Source organism: Podarcis melisellensis (assembly GCF_964234715.1).
Source record: "Podarcis melisellensis genome assembly, chromosome: 1".
Classification (NCBI taxonomy): Eukaryota; Metazoa; Chordata; class Lepidosauria; order Squamata; family Lacertidae; genus Podarcis; species Podarcis melisellensis.
Window position 1 is genome coordinate 89,551,201 of NC_138528.1, and position 21,254 is coordinate 89,572,454.

Here is a 21,254-nt window from a genome sequence, read left to right on the forward strand (position 1 = left end):
GCAAGACCAGTGGTCAGGGATGATGGGAATTGTAGTTCAAAAACAGCTGGAGGCCCAAGGTTGGGAAACACTGGGTTAGAGCATGGTACTGATAACGCCAAGGTTGCAGGTTCGATCCCTGTATGGGACAGCTGCATATTCCTGCATTGCAAGGGGTTGGATTAGATGATCCTTAGGGCCCCTTCCAACTCTACAATTCTAAGATCTCACAGCTTACCTTGCTAGTGTTTCAAGGCCCTGCCATTATAATCCCCTGCACTTCCTCCCTCCCCACTTTAAAACAAATACAAGGGTTGAGCTGGGAACCAAACCCAAACATAGAACATGCAAACAGACTTCCATTAGTTTGCTGAACTCTCCAACTCAGATATCATATTGCAATGTGGTTGTTCTGCACTTCCTTGTCTCCCTGAGAAACTGCTGCTGAACCTGACACTGCCATACTAAAAGAAGGCTCTTGCCTTCCCAGGCAAATTTCCTTCCTCTTGCTCTCAGTTTTTTCTCCTAGAGTACCCTGGGCTCAGAGGGGAAATCTAAATGATCTATGAGGAACTGTTTCTTTCACCATGAAAATGGCATTGTTACATTTTTGTGGCGTATATTTACAAACTCGGTAAGTGTGGAGTCCCAGGAGTATGCTAAGTCAATAGTAAATACTGGACGTGGGAGGTCCAGTTGAATAGCACTGCATTATAATCATCTCTGGGTAGGAAGTGACTCCTCTTTGTAAATCTTTGAAATCATTCTTCATAGCTGATTGATGGTACTTGTTTAAAGGAAGCTGTGCCCATCATATTTTTCATTCTGACACAGTATAGCCCTAAGACATTCTCTCATAGCTGTTTCGGTGGTAATTTAATGTGTGACTCTGCAACAGTCACTGTATTGCTTTTCGATGCCCAGGTCCCTGTTCTCCTTTGCAAACTACATTTCCTTTGGCTGGGGAGAGACACTTGTTTCCCTCCCCACCCCCTTTCCAAGAGCTAAAGCTGATATGACAGAGTCATCCTATGTGCATTATCACAGATCAAGCCTATTTGCTAGCACTTCAAAAACCTGCAAAACCTGTTTGACCAAACTTGGCAGCCAAGCAAAGGATATGTGTGTGTACAGCAATGGGCAACAGTCGCTCTGTCACACCATCTTCAGATGTTTTCAATACTATTTGCTGTCCCCAGCACATGGTAAGCAACCCTGATAACAGCCTGAATATGTTGCATGTGGTAGATGCTTGGTAATATGGGGAAACGGGGAGGTAAGATGAGTTCAAGTAACAAAGTACTTGCAACCGAGTTGTCTCTCCGCTATCAACACTGAATAACAAGCCTCTTTTCTCTACCACTCTCCACCAGGCTGTCTACTGGACAACATGGGTGGTGGTGGTGGTTCTTCTGCAGCGCTGCCTAACCCAAGGATAACAGACCTGTCCATCAATGAGGTCACAATGCTGAACCAACTAGCAGAACGTCGCGACAGCTCAACCAGCACCATCAGCTCTGCCTACACCGTCAGCCGCAGGTCATCAGGGATATCCCCTTACTTCTCCAGCCGCCGTTCCAGTGAAGCGTCACAGTTTGGAACCCGGCCAAACAACACAAGCTCTGCTGACTCCTACGACCCCATTTCCACGGATGCCTCTCGCAGATCGAGCGACGCCAGCCAGTGCAGCGGAATCCCAGGTCTTCTGAACCTCACACCGGTGCAGCACTACAGGCTGAAAGCCAAGTATGCTGCTGCCACAGGGGGCCCTCCACCTACCCCCCTGCCTAACATGGAAAGGATGAGCCTGAGGAATAAAATTTCCCTTCTGGATGGGCCAGAGCCTGCTCTGCCTTCTTTTCGCCTTCCTCCTGGGCCACGCCGTTGCAGTGACAGCAACGCTTATGGGTATGGTGCGTCCCTGGGATTTGCTCACGATGGACCTGGCAACAATGCAAGACGCGCAAGTGATCCGGTGAGGAGACCTGCTGGAGAGCCAGTTTCCCTCCCTAGAGTCCATCGTTTCAACAGCACCAACAGTATGAACCCACTCCACCCTCCTGCAGACAGAAGGAACTTTGGCCTTCCAAACTTTGCACGTTCCGACGGAAGCCTCGCCAGGCACATCTATTCCCCACGGCCTCCGAGTATCACCGAGAACATTGCCATGGAAGCGATGTCTGGCGAGGCCGAGGGCTCCGTCGGAGATGATGACATTGTGCTACCTGATGACGTAGTGCAATACATCAAATCGCAAAACGGTGTCATGGCCGCAGACAACTCTTCCGCAGGCTATGGCAATGAAATGCAGAACTTCCAAGTGAATGCAAAAGTGCAACACAGCAACCTGGGAAGCCAACTCAGCAGGGTGCCTGCTCCAGATGTGGGTATGAATCATGCAGCTCCAGTGATGAGTGAGTGTCACATGAACTTTGGAGCAGATTCTGACTTGAGCAAGAACAACATGCCTGTCCAGTGGAATGAAGTCAGCTCAGGTACGGTGGACGCATCCTCTGCTCAAGCAAAGCAACAGTTCCCTCCACGTAACTTAGCTGTGGTTCATCAAAAGCACAACTTTGGCCAGTATCAGAACTTTAGCCATCAGCAGATGCAGGTGGGTCAAAACAATATGAATGGAAACCTGCAACAGTTTGTGCAGAAAAACACAAGCATAGATGGACAAAGATTAAACTGCATGCACTTAAGGCAGCAACAGGTGAATCCGGGACCCAGTAACAATCCAGATTTGAACTCGCATGAAGCGTACCATCAGGTTAATCAAATGCTGAGCCCAAACACAATGGGGGGTGACCTCAACCAGCTTTCTCCTCCCTGTAACAACATGATATTGAAGCCTGCATCCCATGCTCATCCTCAGCAGATAGATATTATGGCTGATCCCACATCAATGGTTGACAGTAGCAGAGAATGCATAATGCACAGTCAGGTCACACAGGAACCAGGACATCAGCAGGGCTTTTCGTCTCAGCCAAACCACATGAACTTTCCCATGACACAGGAGGTCTTCCATCAACCTTCTGCATTAATGACCTCCAGTCAGCAAGACTTTGAGCCACAACAGGATATGATAGGTACTGTTGCACAGAGCTTCCCTTCTGGTCTAGTTCAGCCTCATCCTCCACCTAATCCCAGTCCAGCAAACAGGCACCGAGGGATGTGTGCTATGCAACACTTGGGCTACATGAGAATATCTCACCCAGCCAATGATGTGAGCCCAGGGCAGGAAAGGGTAGAGTTCACCCCCAAGAGAACAACTGGTGTAGCATCATCGCAGCCACAGCAATACAATAACAGCATGGGAGGAAACCATTTGATGCACTATTATGGCCAAATACACATGTATGAACAAAATGGGAATTTTAATACCCATGCAGACTGTAGTGTAAGACAACAGCAGTGTGCACTGAACATCAAGCCAGGCACAATGCCATCTCCTGGGGCTAATCAAGTATCAAGCACTGTGGACTCACAGGTTCTGGAGCCTCCTCAGATAGATTTTGATGCCATCATGGATGATGGGGACCATTCAAGTCTGATGTCAGGGACCCTGAGCCCTAGCATCCTACAGAATCTCTCCCAGAACTCTTCCCGCCTTACAACTCCCCGAAACTCTCTGACACTGCCATCCATACCAGCTGGAATTAGTAATATGGCAATAGGGGACATGAGCTCCATGTTGACAACCCTAGCAGAAGAAAGTAAATTTCTGAACATGATGTCTTAACGCTTAAAGCATAACTGTCTAGAAGTATCCAAGAGATTACATGCTAAGCAATTTTATGATTCTTTTTTAAAAAAATAAAAAACAAGTTTCCATAGAGTAGACCTTTTTTTTTTTACAAGTATTAAATACATTAAAGGGATTCCAAACACAGGAAAAAATGTCTTTGTACAAACATGTATAAACCTCATAAAAGAAGTACTGAAAAGGTGCACCTCTTGCATTATTTTTGTGCTTGTTTTTCAAAAACATTTATCTAAAGTGTCCATCTTTGTAAAACAATGGCACATTTGGCATCATTTTTTAAAAATCCGACCATCACTTCCACTATTTTCCCTTGTCATAGGCTGAAAGTCTCATAGGTTGCAATCCAATGTAGCAAGCCACACTCAGCTCAGCTTACTTCTGAGCAGGTATCTATTAGGCTTGCTTCAGTAGTTTCTCAACCCTTCAGCTAAAAAAGATGGGACTTGTCTGGATGTGGAACACTAGAGAGGTATGAGCAAAAATACTGAAAAGCATTGTTTCATATGAAGCTCTGCTTTGAAACTGCACCTGTTTTGCCGTCTCCTTTTGGTTTCCCCTTAATTATCACTGCAAAAATGCGGTTTCTTGCCCACTTCAGTCACAAATGGATGGGTGCAGTTTTGACCCAAACCCAAAAGCCATACTGTGTATGCTTAACGCTTTGCTTTGTGACCAGATGGTGCAGGCGTGCACACACATGTGTGTGTTTATGCACACATACACAGCATTGTTTATGCAGCCAATATAGCTCTTTGCAGCTTGCAGCTTAGCCAAGAAGCATCAGCTCCTGAACAGTTTTGCAGCAAAGTGCCTTACTGTGCGTTAGCTGCTGAGTCGTCAAGGCATCTCTTGTCCATTAACGTCAACTAAAGTGTATCTTAAAGCATATATAAAATAAAGATGCATTAACGTAAGGCACTACAGTCTATATAATAAGACATTTGAGAGGGACACATTGATGGGGAGGAGATGTGAAAGATGGATGCCTTGTGTGGAATTGTTTGTTTTTTAATCAGAGGGTAATTTTTACAAGTTGGTTTATATCACAGAGAATTTAGTGGAGGTTTGAAAATGCCACTAATTTAAAATCATTTCTACACTAGTAGGATAAAGTTCCCTGCCATGCATAACACAAAATGGTTATTAAAGACTGCGAATCACTTTCTAAACATTGAAATTGAAAGCACAAAGGGGATGGCCGCATCAGAGCCACATTTATCACTTTGGGGTACTTTTTGATTATGTTATAGGCAGAAGGTGTTTGCCCTCCATTCACTAGTCTCTCCATGTCTGGTATATGGTGCCACTGGAAAGGAGCACAGTTCTCCTTACAAGTTTTTGGCGTGGCAGAGTTTTCAAGGGGTAGATTTTCACATCAGTTTTGCATTGGTTACCCTTCCCCCTTATTATAGTGGAACTCCCATACATCCTAAATGCTAAATCTAATCGTACAGGAGCAGAATCAGCATGCCAAAATGTCAGGAAAAGATCACTTTGGTCGTGACATTAATCACATCAAAAAAATTAAGATGAGAATTAGGCATGAAGTCCCACTGAAATTAGTGAAAGATTTCAAAATTGCATTCTTTATTATTTTCTCATTCACAAAGGCTAAATACAAGACCTTGGGGGGAAGGCAGAGAATAAAATCCACTGGGTTTTCTGGGTTTTGCAGTATCATGTGTTCTGTCATTGCCTATCTAACCAGAATGTAATCAAAAATTGTGAATGAACTTTGATCAAGTGAATTTGATGTTCATCCTTTATTTCAAACTGCAGTGTAACCTGTTGGCCTAGACAAGACTGGTGAGCCTCCTCACAGGGCATGACCTTCAAGGGATAACTATAAAAGGCTTGCAGAAAGGCTTGGTTGTGTGAATCATGATCACTGAACTTTTCGTGGAATTACAATAATCAAGAGTGTTAGTGGGCCAAGTCCGTTTTGGATGCCCCTTGAATTAATGGGTCAGAACTTTGCCTGGTGGCAAGCTGCCATCTTCCATGGATACATGGGGGTGGGGGAGTCACCCACTTACTCATTGCTTTCTTCAGCTTTACAAAGTGGTCTTCCTGCCTTTACTGTAATAGTATTATAACAACAATACTGGCTTTGTATATATATTCTGTATATTAATAAGAGTACTGTAGCTGAATTGTTCTGTCTTTATACCTTCAGGACCTTTTTAGCTGTTTTCTACATCATAAGGATTGCAGTCACATGCTGTAACTGTATATAAATGTTTTTGTACATTAAAAAAGTAATTTTTTTCATAATTTTCATTTGTTATTACTTTTTCCTATACAGGCTGCAGTCACAGCAGAAGCCTTGCTTAAAACAGTGCAGATTCATTGATGGGCCACTTCACACACTATAGAGTTAAGTGCATAGGCAAGATGTTAAAGGTTAAAAATGTAAAGTGTGAATATGACAAACATCTTTGCAGAGCAGGGGGCTGTGATTAGCTGCAACTTACTAATGAGTGGACTCTTGGAGAAATTGGCATGAGGTGTGAGATCATGGCCTTGATTCTTCTGGGTCAAATCCTGACCGTCAGAAGCTACAGCCAATGCAAGGAAGACTGTACTCCCTGTTCTCTGATGAATGAATGGTTGCTCAGTGAAGAAAGGGTGCCACAGCACCCTTAAATGGGCTAATATATGCTTGCAACCTCTATGAATGGTGCAAATGGTTTAGCACTAGCATCCTCAGTGTTGCTTGGGAATTCTAAGGGGGGGGGGGCCAGTGCAGTTTAGGAAGGTTCAGTCCTCCATCTTGATTCAAAATGGCATCCAACTATATCCAAACATAGATGAAAACCTGCTCCTAATCTCAGGAACCACAATGCAAAATTTGATTACACTCTCTTAAGAGATGTCCAAATGAATAGCAAACAAATAGCTTTGCATACCATACTTTCCATGCATATTTCTTTTGTCTGACTATTGTTGCTCCTTGCTGGAACAGACTCCTGGTTTTTTAAACCTGCAAAAACCAGTTTCTCAGAGCGGCTATACCACCAGTAGTGATCCCTCTCATACATTATACTTTCACTATACACATTTGGTTAAAATTCGTATAATTGTAAAGGTTCTGTCCACTACCTTGGATTCAGATGGCACACAGTTCAAACGTAGATGAAAACCTGCTCCTTGATCTCAGAAAGTTTGTAGCCATTTTTCAGTCCTCGGGAAGGGTGAATTATTCATCCTGTTTCTGGAGTGACGAGATGCAAAGAAAGGGAAAGAAAGATCAGCTGCACTGGGGATTTCAGCAGGTGCAGAATATCTTACTGCTGCATGACAAGCTGCAGTTGCAAAAAAAAGGTCTTCTACAAAACTATTAAAAGGTTCAGGAGTCCTTTTCTCCTGTGCCTCTTGTCATCCTGAGAGTAGCAAATTCTGTATCTGCATAATATGAATGTGGAATTATGGTGTATGCACAGCTCTTCTTTGTTCCTTTTGATGTCAGCAGAAACAAATGACCTAGGCAGCAGGCATTTTACTCATCTGGACAGAAGCAGCAGGAGGACACTGGACTTGAATGCCCAAGCCTCTAGTCTTGCTTGTCTCTCCATTGGTGGGAGCACTGCTGATACTAAGCTAGTTCAACAAGTTAGCAACCAAAGCAACCACAAGGCATGGAGGAGGAGGTAGTTGAGGAGCATACAAAGCTGCCTACTACTGAGTAAAATCATTAGTCCACAATCTTGTCCTGTGTCCTTTGCCTCTCCTGATTGGCAGCAGCTCTCCATAATTTCTAGCAGAGGTTAATTGATAAGTTTAATTGGAAGTATCAAGGATTTCACTCGATACCTTCTTCATGCAAAGAAGATGCTCTACCACTGAGCTAAGGCTCCTCCCCAAAGAGCAACTGCCATCTCAGATTTTAGATTTGACATGTAGCCCACGTTGCAATGATAGAAGAGTTTAGAGACATCCTTGCAAAGCATGTTGCCAGGATGTTAAGGCTTGCAGGATGTACCATTACCGGAAATTGAAAGCTGATAAGCCAACATCCACACAATAATCTCTTCTTTTTATTAAAGTTATACTTTCTCATTCGTTTACTGGTTCTCATTTGAAACTCAAAATCAGGACAACACATTAGCCAAAAACACTAGCCGCTGTCCTAAAAGTGGGACCTTGTCACGCTCTATCCAAGAGCAGCCTTTCCAGTGCCCCCCTGAATGGTCTCAATCTTCTACCAGGAGTGCTTTTGTTCTTTAGGGACTGTTGGATCCATTTGGAAGACAAGCTGTATTATAAATCAACAGAGCAGTCTGTATTATTGGGATGGCAATTTATGACCAACCAAGGCCTCTTGCTGACAGCTATTTAACGTTTGAGTAAAATGGCCTAACAAAACAAACCTGTCCCTGTAATGGTAATTTCTCCCTCCAAGATTTATGTTTCATGTAAACCTGCAAACTGCCACTTTAAATACATGGCTGTAAATGTAAGATAAAACAAACAAGACCAAAGTTAAGCTCTTAAACTTGGGGTTGATCTTGACTCCTTGGGCTGCATCTGCAAGGCACATCAACTCCCCCTGTTTACATACCCTCTCTTCCAGTCCCTTGTTTTGCCTTCTGGGTAGATGCTGTGGAAGCATTTTGAAAGTTGCAGTGGCTTGCAGATAAAGGACTTTTGCAGCTGCATCTGGAGATGCCAGGGACTGAGCCTGGGGCATTCTGCAAGAAGAGCATGTGCCCTACTAAGGAGCAGCAACACTCTTCTGCAAAGTGCACTGCTTACCTTCCCCCACTAGCACCCAGAAAACCAATGCAAATAAGAAGGGTGATATTTCAATTACAGCATGCATATCTATCTATCATCTATCTATCTATCTATCTATCTATCTATCTATCTATCTATCTATCATCTATCATCTATCTGTCTAACTATCTATCTATCTAATAAGTTATGAGATTAACCAATTAAGCATTCTATTAAACTTCTTTAAGTGTTCTGAAGGGAACTACTATTATGGTAAATTACTAACAGTCCATCCTTTAGAACTCCTCCAAGACAAGCTAAGCATTGTAGAGTAAATGAATACTGTGCACATGATGCACCAAAGTGCCTCCAGCAATGTGTAGTGGGGGGAACTGATGAAGATAGTGATTCTTAGTGTGAGAATAGAGTATCAGTTTATTTCCATTGTGTGTCACTTTGCATGTATTCATAAATCTAGTCTATCCATGAATCCACATTAATTGAGCTTTCTTTTTTTTTAAAAAAAATCAGTATGAAACTTTGTACTCAAATGCATGGTTTTATTACAAAATTTTAATACTATCCAAGGAAGTCATCCCATTAGCACATGGACTTGCACCTGTGCAACTGGACTACCTCTCCCTTGCCTCTCCCCACATGCTGTCATGCTCCCCCCATCTACTCCAGGGGATTGGGGGGAAACCCAGAACAGATGGGGGACATGGGGGAACACAAGGAGATGGAGAGGAAGTCCCATTGCACAGGTTGTTGTACCAGTGGGACAACTTCACTAGATTCAGCCCAGTGTTTTAAAATACATACTTTATCTCAGTGTCTGCACTTCTAATCACCATTCTTGTATGTTTTTTGGTTTGTCTGTTTGCTTGCTTTTTTGAAACAAGGATGTTATTGCAAAATTCACAGAAGTGAGCAGTCCAAAAGATCTGAGTTGTGTATTAGTGTGGGAGGTTAAAATTAGGTTTGCATAAAAAATGTAGACTACATGAAATTCTCTCCCAAGAGAATTCTTTCTACTCAAGAGTGTTCCGATTTTCACCCATGAAATATTGGATGGTATGGTAAAAGTAGTAGAAAATTAGGTCCACCAAGAAATGGAAAAAGTGGCTTCTAGACTGGTGCTACTGTGAAGGCACTGTAGGAAATTAAATCAGTGGTTTCCTGGCACTGATTGGAAGAGGGCCCTAGCCATTGGTTAAGCTTGGGGGGGTTTCACTGGTGTAGGAGGGCTCAACTCTGCCAAGGGCTTCCCCAGGCCTTAAGCTGGCCCTGTGTCCTCACAACCTTTTCTGGGAAATTCCAAAACTCATTCAAACCATCTCTCTCTACTGCCCACTGTCACACTGTACAACGTGAATCCCAGTGTATTGGCCGCTATCTAGTGCCTGACTATATTAACATCTACAGGGTGCAACCCATGTTGAATATTTCCCCCACTCAAAAAAAAAAAGTTCACACCCCTCAAAAAACAAAAATCAAAGTTTACAACAGTCACATCGTTTTCTTTCACACCATAAATATATGTCTGTATGATTGAGCTACAACTAACACTGAAAACACCAAAATCTGGAGCTCCAAAGGTTCTCCACCCCTGCTTTACACATTTGCCGGAGGTGAAATCCTATTATTTATTATTTAATAAATGAAAGAGGAGAGCGCAAAATATGGTCTGAAGCTCAACATCAAAAAAAATAAGATCATGGCCACTGGTCCCATCACCTCCTGGCAAGTAGAAGGTGAAGAAATGGAGGCAGTGAGAGTTTTTACTTTCTTGGGCTCCATGATCACTGCAGATGGTGACAGCAGTCACGAAATTAAAAGACGCCTGCTTCTTGGGAGAAAAGCGAAGACAAACCTAGACAGCACCTTAAAAAGCAGAGACATCACCTTGCTGACAAAGGTCCGTATAGTAAAAGCTATGGTTTTCCCAGTAGTGATGTATGGAAGTGAGAGCTGGCTCATAAAGAAGGCTGATCGCTGAAGAATTTATGCTTTTGAATTATGGTGCTGGAGGAGACTCTTGAGAGTCTCATGGACTGCAAGAAGATCAAACCTATCCATTCTTAAGGAAATCAACCCTGAGTGCTCACTGGAAGGACAGATCCTGAAGCTGAGGCTCCAGTACTTTGGCCACCTCATGAGAAGAGAAGACTCCCTGGAAAAGATTCTGATGTTGGGAAAGATTGAGGACACAAGGAGAAGGGGACAACAGAGGACAAGATGGTTGGACAGTGTTCTCGATTCTACTAACTTGAGCTTGACCAAACTGCATGAGGCAGTGGAAGACAGGAGTGCCTGGCCTGCTCTGGTCCATTGGGTCACAAAGAGTCAGACGTGTGTGTGTGTGCGTGTGTGTGTGTATGCAATACCCCACAAAATTTTCAAAGAAACTCATACAACTCAGTAGGGCTTACTTCTGAGTAGACATGCATAAGATTGCTCTGTTAGACAAGTTCCTAAGCGGACTCCTATCAAAGCATTAACCAGGCTGAAACCTGTCTCAACTCAACAATGTAATTACAACCAATGCTTTCAGACCATTGTCAGAATTAGAAGTCTTTCAGAAACATAGAAGCTTGACCACCGGTTCACATAGATCAGTATGGTCTGTATTGACTGACAGTGGCTTTCCAAGTTTTCAGACTGCAGTTTCTCCCAGCCCCACATGAAGATGCCATGGTATTGAACCTCAGACCTTCTGCATGCCAAGCAGCTGCTCTGTCACTGCGCTATTTCCCCTGCAAAGTCATACAGAGCCAAAATTGGAACACCTCATTCTGCTTCCAGTTTGCTAGGCAGAAAACGACACTGGTAAGGATGGAGATCAATCTAGAGAAAATATGTCAAAAGGGAGGGGGCTGTTCCAAACAAACGCACACCAAATCCTACTTCTGCAGAGGCAATTTATTAACCTTTTACTTATAAATTAAGCTCTGATTTGAAAATTAAGGCATTGTAATTTAATATTAACCCATATGTCATAAAGTAATGAGACAAACTGCAGGGGAAATTGCACTCCATATTGCAAAAGACCCTTGTTATTTATAATGACCAGGATTACAAGTTATGCCAACATTGATGGATCATACTCTAAAAATCTTGATAGCTCATTCATTTCTCTAATTGCATTTATTACAAATTAAATAAGTTGTGCACACCCTCGGTATACAAAGAGACAAAATTAATTTGCAAATCAGTATGAATCTGCCACCAAACTAAGCAAACTGGTAGCTACTTGAGTACAATATGGTGTGCAAAGGATTTTGCAGCATGTGTTTGTAGCACAGAGGCATTTAAATCAGGGTGGCTAACCTGAGCCCCTCCTCCAAACGTTGTTGGTCTCCGGTTCCTATCAGTCCCAGCCATCCTAGCCAATGGTCAGGGATGATGGGAGTTGCGTCTGGGAGGACACAAGTGAGCCACCCCTGATTTAAATGAAGATCTTTTCATCCTGTGAAAAGAGAGAAGTTCTCAGAAGGGACAAAGGCTTCAGTGTGTGAAGTCAGGTGTTTTACCTTTTAAATTAGCACAAATATTACTTTTCATTTGCATTAGCAGAGGAGTGTTGCCTTTTTCCTAGCCTCATACAAACTTGAAAAAGGATTAGACCACACAGCATGAAGAGCAAATCAACGCTGGACGAAAGCACTTTCTTTTTTTGAGCCCAAAAGAGATGGGAACTGTCCAATAATGATGATGTTCCAAAGAGAAAGATGAAATCGAGAGGCTCACAGATGTGAAATGCAAAAGGAGGTCAAGGCAGAAAGATGGTATAGAGCGAAAGTCTTGAAGAGTCATGACGTTGACAACTGCAGCTGCGTGCAAGACTGATCATCGCTCTTTGGCAACCATTGTGAATTGGCACAAGCTCTTTGGTGACAGGGGAGTTACTGAAAAGAATCCCCTAGCTTTTTCAAAGGACACACGCAACCCAGCATGATCTTATATGGCAATCTTCTACAGAATCCTAATAGTTTTGTGCATCTCAGGGGCAGTTCTAGGGGCAGCTATTTACATGGTCAGTTGTCCTTGTATGGAGACAGTGGTGGAGCAGTAGCAGCAGTACAGAGGCAGAGAACTACATTAGCCCCAGACATCACATGGCCAGTGGTCAGGGATGATGAGATGATGAGTGGTCAGGGATGATGAGAGTTATAGTTCAGCAACATCTGGAGGGCCAAAGTTCCCCACACCTCCACTAACATTTATTCACATATAAATATGGACCTAAGCACAGGGGAAGAGGAAGGCAACTTGACAAACAGTGCTAATTTACCCAATAAGGTAAAGGTAAAGGGACCCCTGACCATTATATCCAGTCGTGACTGACTCTGGGGTTGCGGCGCTCATCTCGCTTTATTGACCGAGGGAGCCGGCGTACAGCTTCTGGGTCATGTGGCCAGCATGACTAAGCCGCTTCTGGCAAACCAGAGCAGTGCACGGAAATGCCGTTTACCTTCCCACTGGAGCGGTACCTATTTATCTATTTGCACTTTGATGTGCTTTCGAACTGCTAGGTGGGCAGGAGCAGGGACTGAGCAACGGGAACTCACCCCGTCGTGGGGATTCGAACCGCCGACCTTCTGATCAACAAGTCTTAGGCTCTGTGGTTTAACCCACAGTGCCATCTGCGTCCCTTACATTTTACCCAATAGTATACCCATTAAGCCCCGCAAGGTTCCTTGGCCATCAGCAGCAAAAGCCAGATTTGGGTCCCCTTCACTCACAGCATCTGGCTGCCAAACATTTTCTAAGACCCCCATCCAAGCAGATGAGGTTTGATCAGCAGCTACTAGTCAAAACGTTGCACTCAAACATGCATCTTCTAATCACTGAGGAAGCATTGAAGAAATATCCTTAGCTATTAACAATAAAAAAGGCTAGAGAAAAGGTCACAGGACTATTCCGTCCTTGAACAAGGGTGTGACTCTCTATAAAGCAGTGAACATTTTTTCTTTCTTGGCTGATCTTTAAGACATTCACCGGATGCAGAACTTTCATCCTTCAAAATGTGCTCGAACGTACTGAATTTTGCTTTTTTAAAGGAGAAGTATGTGTGGGTTTTTTATAATTAAAAAAAAGTGTTTGAATTACTGTGCTTTATTTAACTTTGCAAAAGAGTCAAGCAATGTGGCTTCCATTCTTGAACAATCTAGGAAAGGAAGTAAATCCAGATGTGATTCCCACTTGCACATTTAGTGACATTCTATGCATAAGTAGAATAGTAGCCAAAGAGACACGCCATGCTTTCGTACAATCTCACTCACACTTTATGCTATGTATTGTCTCCTCAAAATTCTACCATTTTGGATTCAACACAGATACCAATTATTATTAAGAATCTCCACTTAAAAGGTTTGTTGAAAGTTTCATTCATTTCATTATGCTGCTTCATTCTTTATATTCAAAAGGCAGAAGCATAAATAACTATTCTGATTTTCCTGGCAAGAACTGTAGCTTTCCAATGTGTAACATGCTGTCCCTTTGGTCAGCTTAAACTATATGTCCATCTGTTATAGTCTATTCTGCCCATTTCATTCAAAACAATATACTGAGTGATCAATCGCAGGTAACATTCTGGAAGCAAACCAATGTCATACAACATCACCAACAAACAGATTTTCAGCATGCTGGTAAATGCATGGAGATGTTTTCAAAAGTTTCATTTTGCCCAATGTTTACTACTGTTTCAAAACATCGTATTTAGCCCCAGAAGATGACAGTGGAAAGCCTTCAATGTAGTTGCATAGGAGGTGACACTAAGCTACAGTGAATTTTTGTACAATTTTGAATTTGAGCAAAATTTCAGTATTTGGATCTTAATGAAGTTGTCATTAATAAATTGAATTACTATAATGTAAAAAATCCAAATGGTAACCATATTGCAAATATTGCACAAAACTGAAATTAAGATCATATACATTAGAATTCTTGGATGCAAATTTATGTATTCTTGCGACTCTCTCCCACATAACTGCCCAGTGATTCTCAGATGAAGGGAAGTATAAATTTAATAAACAAACAAAATTTACCTATAATATTCAACAAACATGACGCACCTAAAGTAAAATCACCAGAAGCAAGAAAATAGTTTAATGCTCATATCCCTTGTTCCCAAACAAAAGATTGCTAATTACACATGCAGCAGATTGCCAGTGATAACCTACACAGAAACAAAAGCTTACTTAGGGTTACCATACATCTGGTATACACCAACAACTGGGAAACACTGGCCTGTGAACGCTCCAATTGTAGAACAGCCTTTACCAAAGGTGCCATGGGCTTTGAAGATGCTCAAACTCAGGATGAAAGAGTGAAATGTGCTAAGAGGAAGGCACACTTGGCAAACCCTCACCATGATCAACTCCCACCCGGAAACCTATGTCCCCACTGTGGAAGGACCTGTGGATCCAGAATTGGCCTCCACAGTTACTTACAGACTCACTGTTAAAACAGTGTTTATGGAAGACAATCTTACTCAGCTACGAATGATCGCCAGAGAAGAAAAATACATAGCTGGTATTCAGCCCATATAAACAGTGCCCGGGTGGAAATCACATAAGTGTCCTGGAAAATCCAGACGTATGGCAACCCATACATATGTCAGAAATGTAGATTTTGGCGAATTTCATTAAAAGTAGCTCAAAAATTCATTTTACTTTTTGGAGATTTTTTTAGAGATTTTTTTGTGGGGGAAGCTCAATAACTTTGCCAAAAGAACACAACAACTTTTGTGTTCGCGTTTTCTGATTGAACTACTTGAAAAAAGTCTTTTCTCGGACGGCACTTTGATTCTGGAGCTCCCTACCATAGAGGGAAAGCAGATGATATAAAGAGGATTGGGGGGGACACCCTCATGGGCTAAAACAATGTGTGGAACGGTAGCAATTCTGTGTAGCCTTGTCCTGTTTTCCCACATGTACACCCCAGTCAAATGTAACAGCTGTTGGTGCAAAAAAATAATAATAATCACAAAGTATGCAACAAAGTAAAGCATGGAAATATAGATTGTTAGACCTTTAAAATATGTTTCTCCAAGTGAGTTCCAAAATGTTCCATTAAAAAGTTCATTTCCACACGTTTGGCAAGTTTAAAAATGATTTACTTACAAATTCTCCAAAGGTCAGATTCATGTGCTTCAGAAAAGTTGCATAGGCAGTAGAGCATAGCTTTGTAAGTGGAATGTGGTAAAAGTTTCTAGATTATTGGTACAAGAATTTAAGTGTGGCTTGTGAGAACCATGCAGTTGAGCTGGTAAACCAGCTCAAACCTCTTCACATACTGAGCTTTTCAGGTGGACTGGGGGGGAAACCATAGGTTTGATTGACCTATTTCCTCCCAAAGAAAAGGAAGTGACATAGCCAAGCCTGGTAGGACAGCTTACTCTATTAACCCCTTCGTGTTCTAATTAGACTTAAGCATGTTGGTTATATGAGGCTGGTTATCCTACAACAGCTGCATGTTCAGAAAGCTTAAGAAGAGACCCTATCCACATCCCAGGATATGCACAAAGAGCAAATGTGGGTGATGCAGATGCTGTTGGCCCAGAATCCCTCATTGCATGTGGGGAATACATTGGCATAGAGCCCTTTCTCCTGCTCATCAAATGCGCAGTCAGCAGGGGGCATAAGAACATAAGAAGAGCTCTGCTGGACTAGAGCAAAGGCCCATCTACTCTAGCATCCTATTCTCACAGCAGCCAACCAGATGCCCATAGAAAGTCCACAAGCAGAATCTGAGTGCAAGAGCACTCTCCCCACTCATAATTCCCAGCAACTGGAATTCAGAGACATACTGCTTCCAATGGTGGAAGTAGAGCATGTCATGACAACATGCATGATAATGGCAGGTGCAACCCCATTATCCCCCTCCATAGTTATGAACTACCCTAGCAATAATAACAGCAATTCTCAGGGTTGCTACCTTGGTAAAAGGCCAGACTGAAACCATGTGGGCAGAAGATGTTACCAGACGAGTGTGAGAGCAACTCAGCAGGGGAACAACCATACCAGAGCTTTTAATATGGAAAAGGTGTTTTAGACTCACCCAGCAACTCTCTCTTGCTGGCAATAATACCAAGGAGGCTTGTTCATTCCAGTCTCAGCCTGTCTCAATAAGTGCCATTTTATCTCCTTTGCAGATGAAGCAAAGTCTTTAAGGCATCAACTGAAAATGGCCTGTCATTGATTACAAAGTTATTTAGTTACGGGTATGTAACTCTAAACTGCAGAGCTACGAATTGCACTTTATTAGTGAATGCCGGCTGCTGAAGGATATGGAGAGATCAATAGGATATGACAGGGTGGCTGGGGCGATTTTGCTTTCATTCAACATGTTGCAGAATTATGGATTTGCAAAATGCTTCCCAGATGTTATTAAGATTTGCATCTGCTGTGGAAGAGGCTGGGCACTAAAAAAACAAAAACGGGGGTGGGGGAATATTAGTTTTTCTGCATTTCCACAAAATGATAGAGGACAAAGAAATCATTAATAGTGATTAATTTCTTTAATATATATATATAAAATAAAAAATTGTCCAGTAGCACCTTAGAGACCAACTAAGTTAGAGACCTTAGAGTTGGTCTCTAAGGTGCTACTGGACAATTTTTTATTTTTTATATATATATTGACTGCATCAGACCAACATGGCTACCTACCTGAATCTAATTTCTTTAATGTAAATGTGTTCAAAATATCCACATTGCTGAAGAGTGGGGGAGGGACAGAGAAGCCCAGGATCTGGGGGCTGCTGCTGCAGAAGGCATATTGCTTTGGTTGCTCTGAAGATGTTTGTAAGGGGTTTCAGAATGGCAAGCACATAACAGGGTTAACATTCTCTGTTAAAGGGTAAGGTGTGAAGGAATAGCTTTTCAAGGAACCAAGAAGCTTGGTCTAAGGTCACAAGAAGCAGCCACGTGACTGAAACTAAGGAAGCCCGAATCTGATCTGGTCCTAGATGGGAATACATCTGGGGAATTACCTTGAATTTGATGGAGGAAAGTTGGAATTTAAATGAACTAAGATTGCAAACCTACACATATTTGATTAGGGAGTGATACCCAGTTCAACACACTGGGACACAGTTCCAGCTTATCATGCACTGCACATATATAAATAGGGAAGGAGGAGGGAGGGAGACTTGAGAGAAGCGCCCTCTTACTCAGAGCAGAGAACTGTTGGGAGGGAAGGAGGAGCCAGGTCTGGTGGAAAGCACAGAAACAGGAAACAGCGGGGTAGTGAGGGAGAGGGAATCTCTATTAGCACAGTCAGTGAAAATAATATTGGGTACTGTCACAGCAGATATGGGATCTGGGGATCTGGCAGTGATCTGGAACAGGAATAAAGAGCACAGGACTAATTGGCAAGGACTGTGCATGACAACAAAAAGTAGAATCTGTAAGCAAAGGCGGTCAGAGACAGATTCTTCAGAACCCTGGACAGGACCCAGGGAAGAGACAACTTGTTCCAGAGAAATGTTTAAGGTCTGGGGAAACTTTGGCCCTCCAAATGTTTGCTGGACTATAACCCTCCATCATCTCTGACTGTAAGCCTGGGACTGATGGTGGCTGGATTCCAGCAACATCTGGAGAGCCACAGGTTCCCCAAACCTGCTTATGAGACCTCAGCCTAGCCAGGTCTCAAACCCACCTCCTTACTGGAAAGTGGAGATCTTTAAAGTGGTAGTCCTCTGGCCTGGAACTTGGAGCCTGGCACACCATAGTCTCGCACTGGGCACACTGCCAGCTGAGATGAGCAGCCCTGGTGGCACATGAGGCCTTGGTGGCCTAGCCCCTCACTGGGTTTCAGCTCATTCATGGTAATGGGCCAAGGTCTCTGATTCTTTCAATAATCTGTCAGCATTTCAGTAATCTGTGCCCCTGGACATTCTGACTCTGCGGATTCCCTTCCTTCGAGTAATTGTCCAAATTACTAATATTAGCCTGGGCCATGTTACGAAGCTTAAGGAAAGATTTTTACTTGAGGGTTTTAATCCCTCAGAATTTTTTTGTGTGGGGGGTGTGGTAACTGTTACCTGCTTCAAGTGTTTAGAATACCATTGCCTATATAAGTGTGTGTGCGCGCGTGCACGCGCGTGTGTGATGTCTCTCGGTTTTGTAGTTGGGAGTCACTGAAAAGACGGGAAAGTGGAGGGAAGGAACAATCTATTGGGAACGCCAAAGGATATTTTAGCTTTGCACAGAAGAGGTCTAACACCTCATAACTCATGGGAGTATGCCAAGAAAGCCAGAAGTAAACCCTGAAATACCTTTCCTTAATGTGTAAGACAAAAACCAACCCAAAGCACATTACCCTTGGCTCATGTCTCTCTTGGAACTTCTCAGGTTTGGGACAATGAATGGCAGCAAAAGCAGAATGGGGATGATGGGGCCTCCCTTCCCTCAGGAAGGCCACGTGAAGCACATCTAAGTTGCCAAGAAGTTGTTTTTAATTCACCTTTCTGGAGCATTTCCTTCAAAAGAAGTGAAACACGTACATTCCTGTTGAAGCAGACTAATGCAGCCCAGACAATAATACCCTATAAATATTCATGATTTTGTTTTAACATTAAGATAACATCTGTTTGAAAACATCTGCAATCTGTTTTCAATGCTTCAGTAACATTTAAATTAAGTGTAACTAATACAATAAAGCTCTATTAGGGATAATGATAATGAAAGATGCCCATTAAGAGACATGAATAACATGGACTGCAGGCCACAGCAGGGGAGCATGAAACAGGCTCAGGCAAACTTAAGCTCAACCATTATCAAAGCTCTTCTCCCCACCACCACCACCACCACCACCACCACGGCGGATTACTGGTTAGAATGGTCTTTGGCAGCTTTTCAGTTATCTTGAGATGGCAAGAACATAGGCACACCTTATATTCAGCTACTAATCAGATCTGCATTCCCATTCTGACAATATTCACTTGGAAGGGGCCCTGTGTATTTCAATGGAATGAATTCCAAAGTAGGAGGCTTGAGGCAGACCTCCACATCTTGAGACTTGCCACGTTGAAAATCAGCCCACCAGCCATGCATGGCAACCCACCTTGATGGTCATTGCTCCCCAATATGATTGTAAAAGCCCACAAAACAATGGATTTCTCAAGTGCTCAGCAGCTCAAAACACCTGGCTAGTAGGTTTGATTTGGTTTGGGTTTGATGTGCCACCAGTTGTGTAGGACTGCTTTAGATTCTTAGCCTTACTGTATTTAGCTCAGGCTCAACTGTGATCTTTGAACATCTTCCTGAAGTACAGCATCTGTTTCAGAAGCCTGGGACCCTAATATCGCACAAGGCACATTTATGTACCACGTCATAGGGTTAAACAATATAGTTGTTGCTCCCTCTAGTGGCCAGACATAATTTGATTTTCCCTTAGGAGTGGTCTCTTGTACCAACCTCTCATCTCTGCGATTTTTGTGATGCGTGGCTCTCTTGATGCATTACGGTATTTTAATATTTTGTTGGAAGCTGCCCAGAGTGGCTAGGGAAGCCCATCCAGATGGGTGGGATATAAATAATAAATTATTATTATTATTATTATTATTATTATTATTATTATTATTATTAGTTCCCCAGTAAGCAAGGGACATGTGTAATATGTTTTTGTTGTTTTACAAGTAGGGTGGAAAATAAAACTGGATTATAAACAACACAAGTAATCACAAAGGGACTGCCAACGGGTAAGTGTTGCTTATTTTGATTGTGTGTGTTTGCAAGCAATGGCCACAGTCCACCTTTTTTTGTACCAAGAAAGAAAGAAAGAAAGTGTCAGAGCTGTCAGGGGTTCAGAAAGAAAGAAAGAAAGAAAGAAAGGAAGGAAGGAAGGAAGGAAGGAAGGAAGGAAGGAAGGAAGGAAGGAAGGAAGGAAGGAAATTCCTATTTCAAAAAAACGTGGCCCCTAAATCACAAAACCTCTCTTGAGGTTCCCGAAAGCTCAAAATACAGTCTGAAGTTCAGGAGCAAGAGCAAGGAGAGATTTTAGCTGCAACAGCAAGTTGTATATAATTTATTATATATTATCACAATATTTTTTAAAAACAAATGTTTAGAAGAGCAAAGAGAGCTATGCAAACACCTGCACCAGGTTTCCTTTTAAAGTCTCCAAACTGCTTATTTTATGTTCAGGTACGTTAAAAGAGAAGTTTGGCAGCTCTGAAGGACACCTTCTGAAAAAAGTGTCAGATCAAAGTCTGAAGACCACTAGCAGAGTATAAAGCCGTCTGAGATCAGCACAGATTAAATGTGATGCAGCTATTAAAGTGTGTTCTCATGCCCATCTGGAGATGTAAAGCATTTCCTTTTCAAGTACAGTGTTCCATGTGAAAGCAGAGCTCTAACCAAGTGATGGAAGTCCACATAGGCATAGACTCAACTGTAAACCCGTAAAGCCTTGGGTCAGAAACATTATTGCTACCTGTGTGTTCTGCGCAGAGCCAGGAGCGCTTGGTTTAGTGGGAGGCAGAATAATGCTGCATCCACAAGATTCCAGACAGACAGATGCAGAAAAGAAGAGCATTGGTGGAATCTGAGTTTTTAAAGGTTTATTAATCTAGATTTCATATTATTTATAGCACACTCCTCATGGACACATGTGAAAAAACAGTACTAACAGCGCACAGTCCTCCAAGCATTGTAGACAAGCCACAGCAATCCCAGTTGCACCGCTGTGCCCAACTCTACTTAAACTAAGCAAAGTCAAGTCGCAGGCAGTAAATTGCTCCTTTTTCTTTTGTGTGCGTGTCTGCATGTGTGCGCATGTG

At 42.6% G+C, this 21,254-nt stretch overlaps 1 protein-coding gene and 1 long non-coding RNA gene across 2 annotated transcripts in view; one reads left to right on the forward strand and one right to left on the reverse strand.

The window, feature by feature from the left end:
* GLI2 (GLI family zinc finger 2) overlaps positions 1–6,022 on the forward strand; it is a 185,156-nt gene extending 179,134 nt beyond the window's left edge. The window contains exon 14 of the mRNA XM_081885514.1: positions 1,353–6,022. Within this exon, the coding sequence (XP_081741640.1) occupies positions 1,353–3,724 (2,372 nt within the window). The 3' untranslated portion in view covers positions 3,725–6,022. The remainder of the gene's footprint in view (positions 1–1,352) is intronic.
* The window catches only part of LOC309355369, a 36,304-nt gene that overhangs the window by 5,269 nt on the left and 9,781 nt on the right, over positions 1–21,254 (reverse strand). Inside the window, exon 3 of the long non-coding RNA XR_014162520.1 lies at positions 6,851–6,962. This is a non-coding gene — a long non-coding RNA (uncharacterized lncRNA). The remainder of the gene's footprint in view (positions 1–6,850; positions 6,963–21,254) is intronic.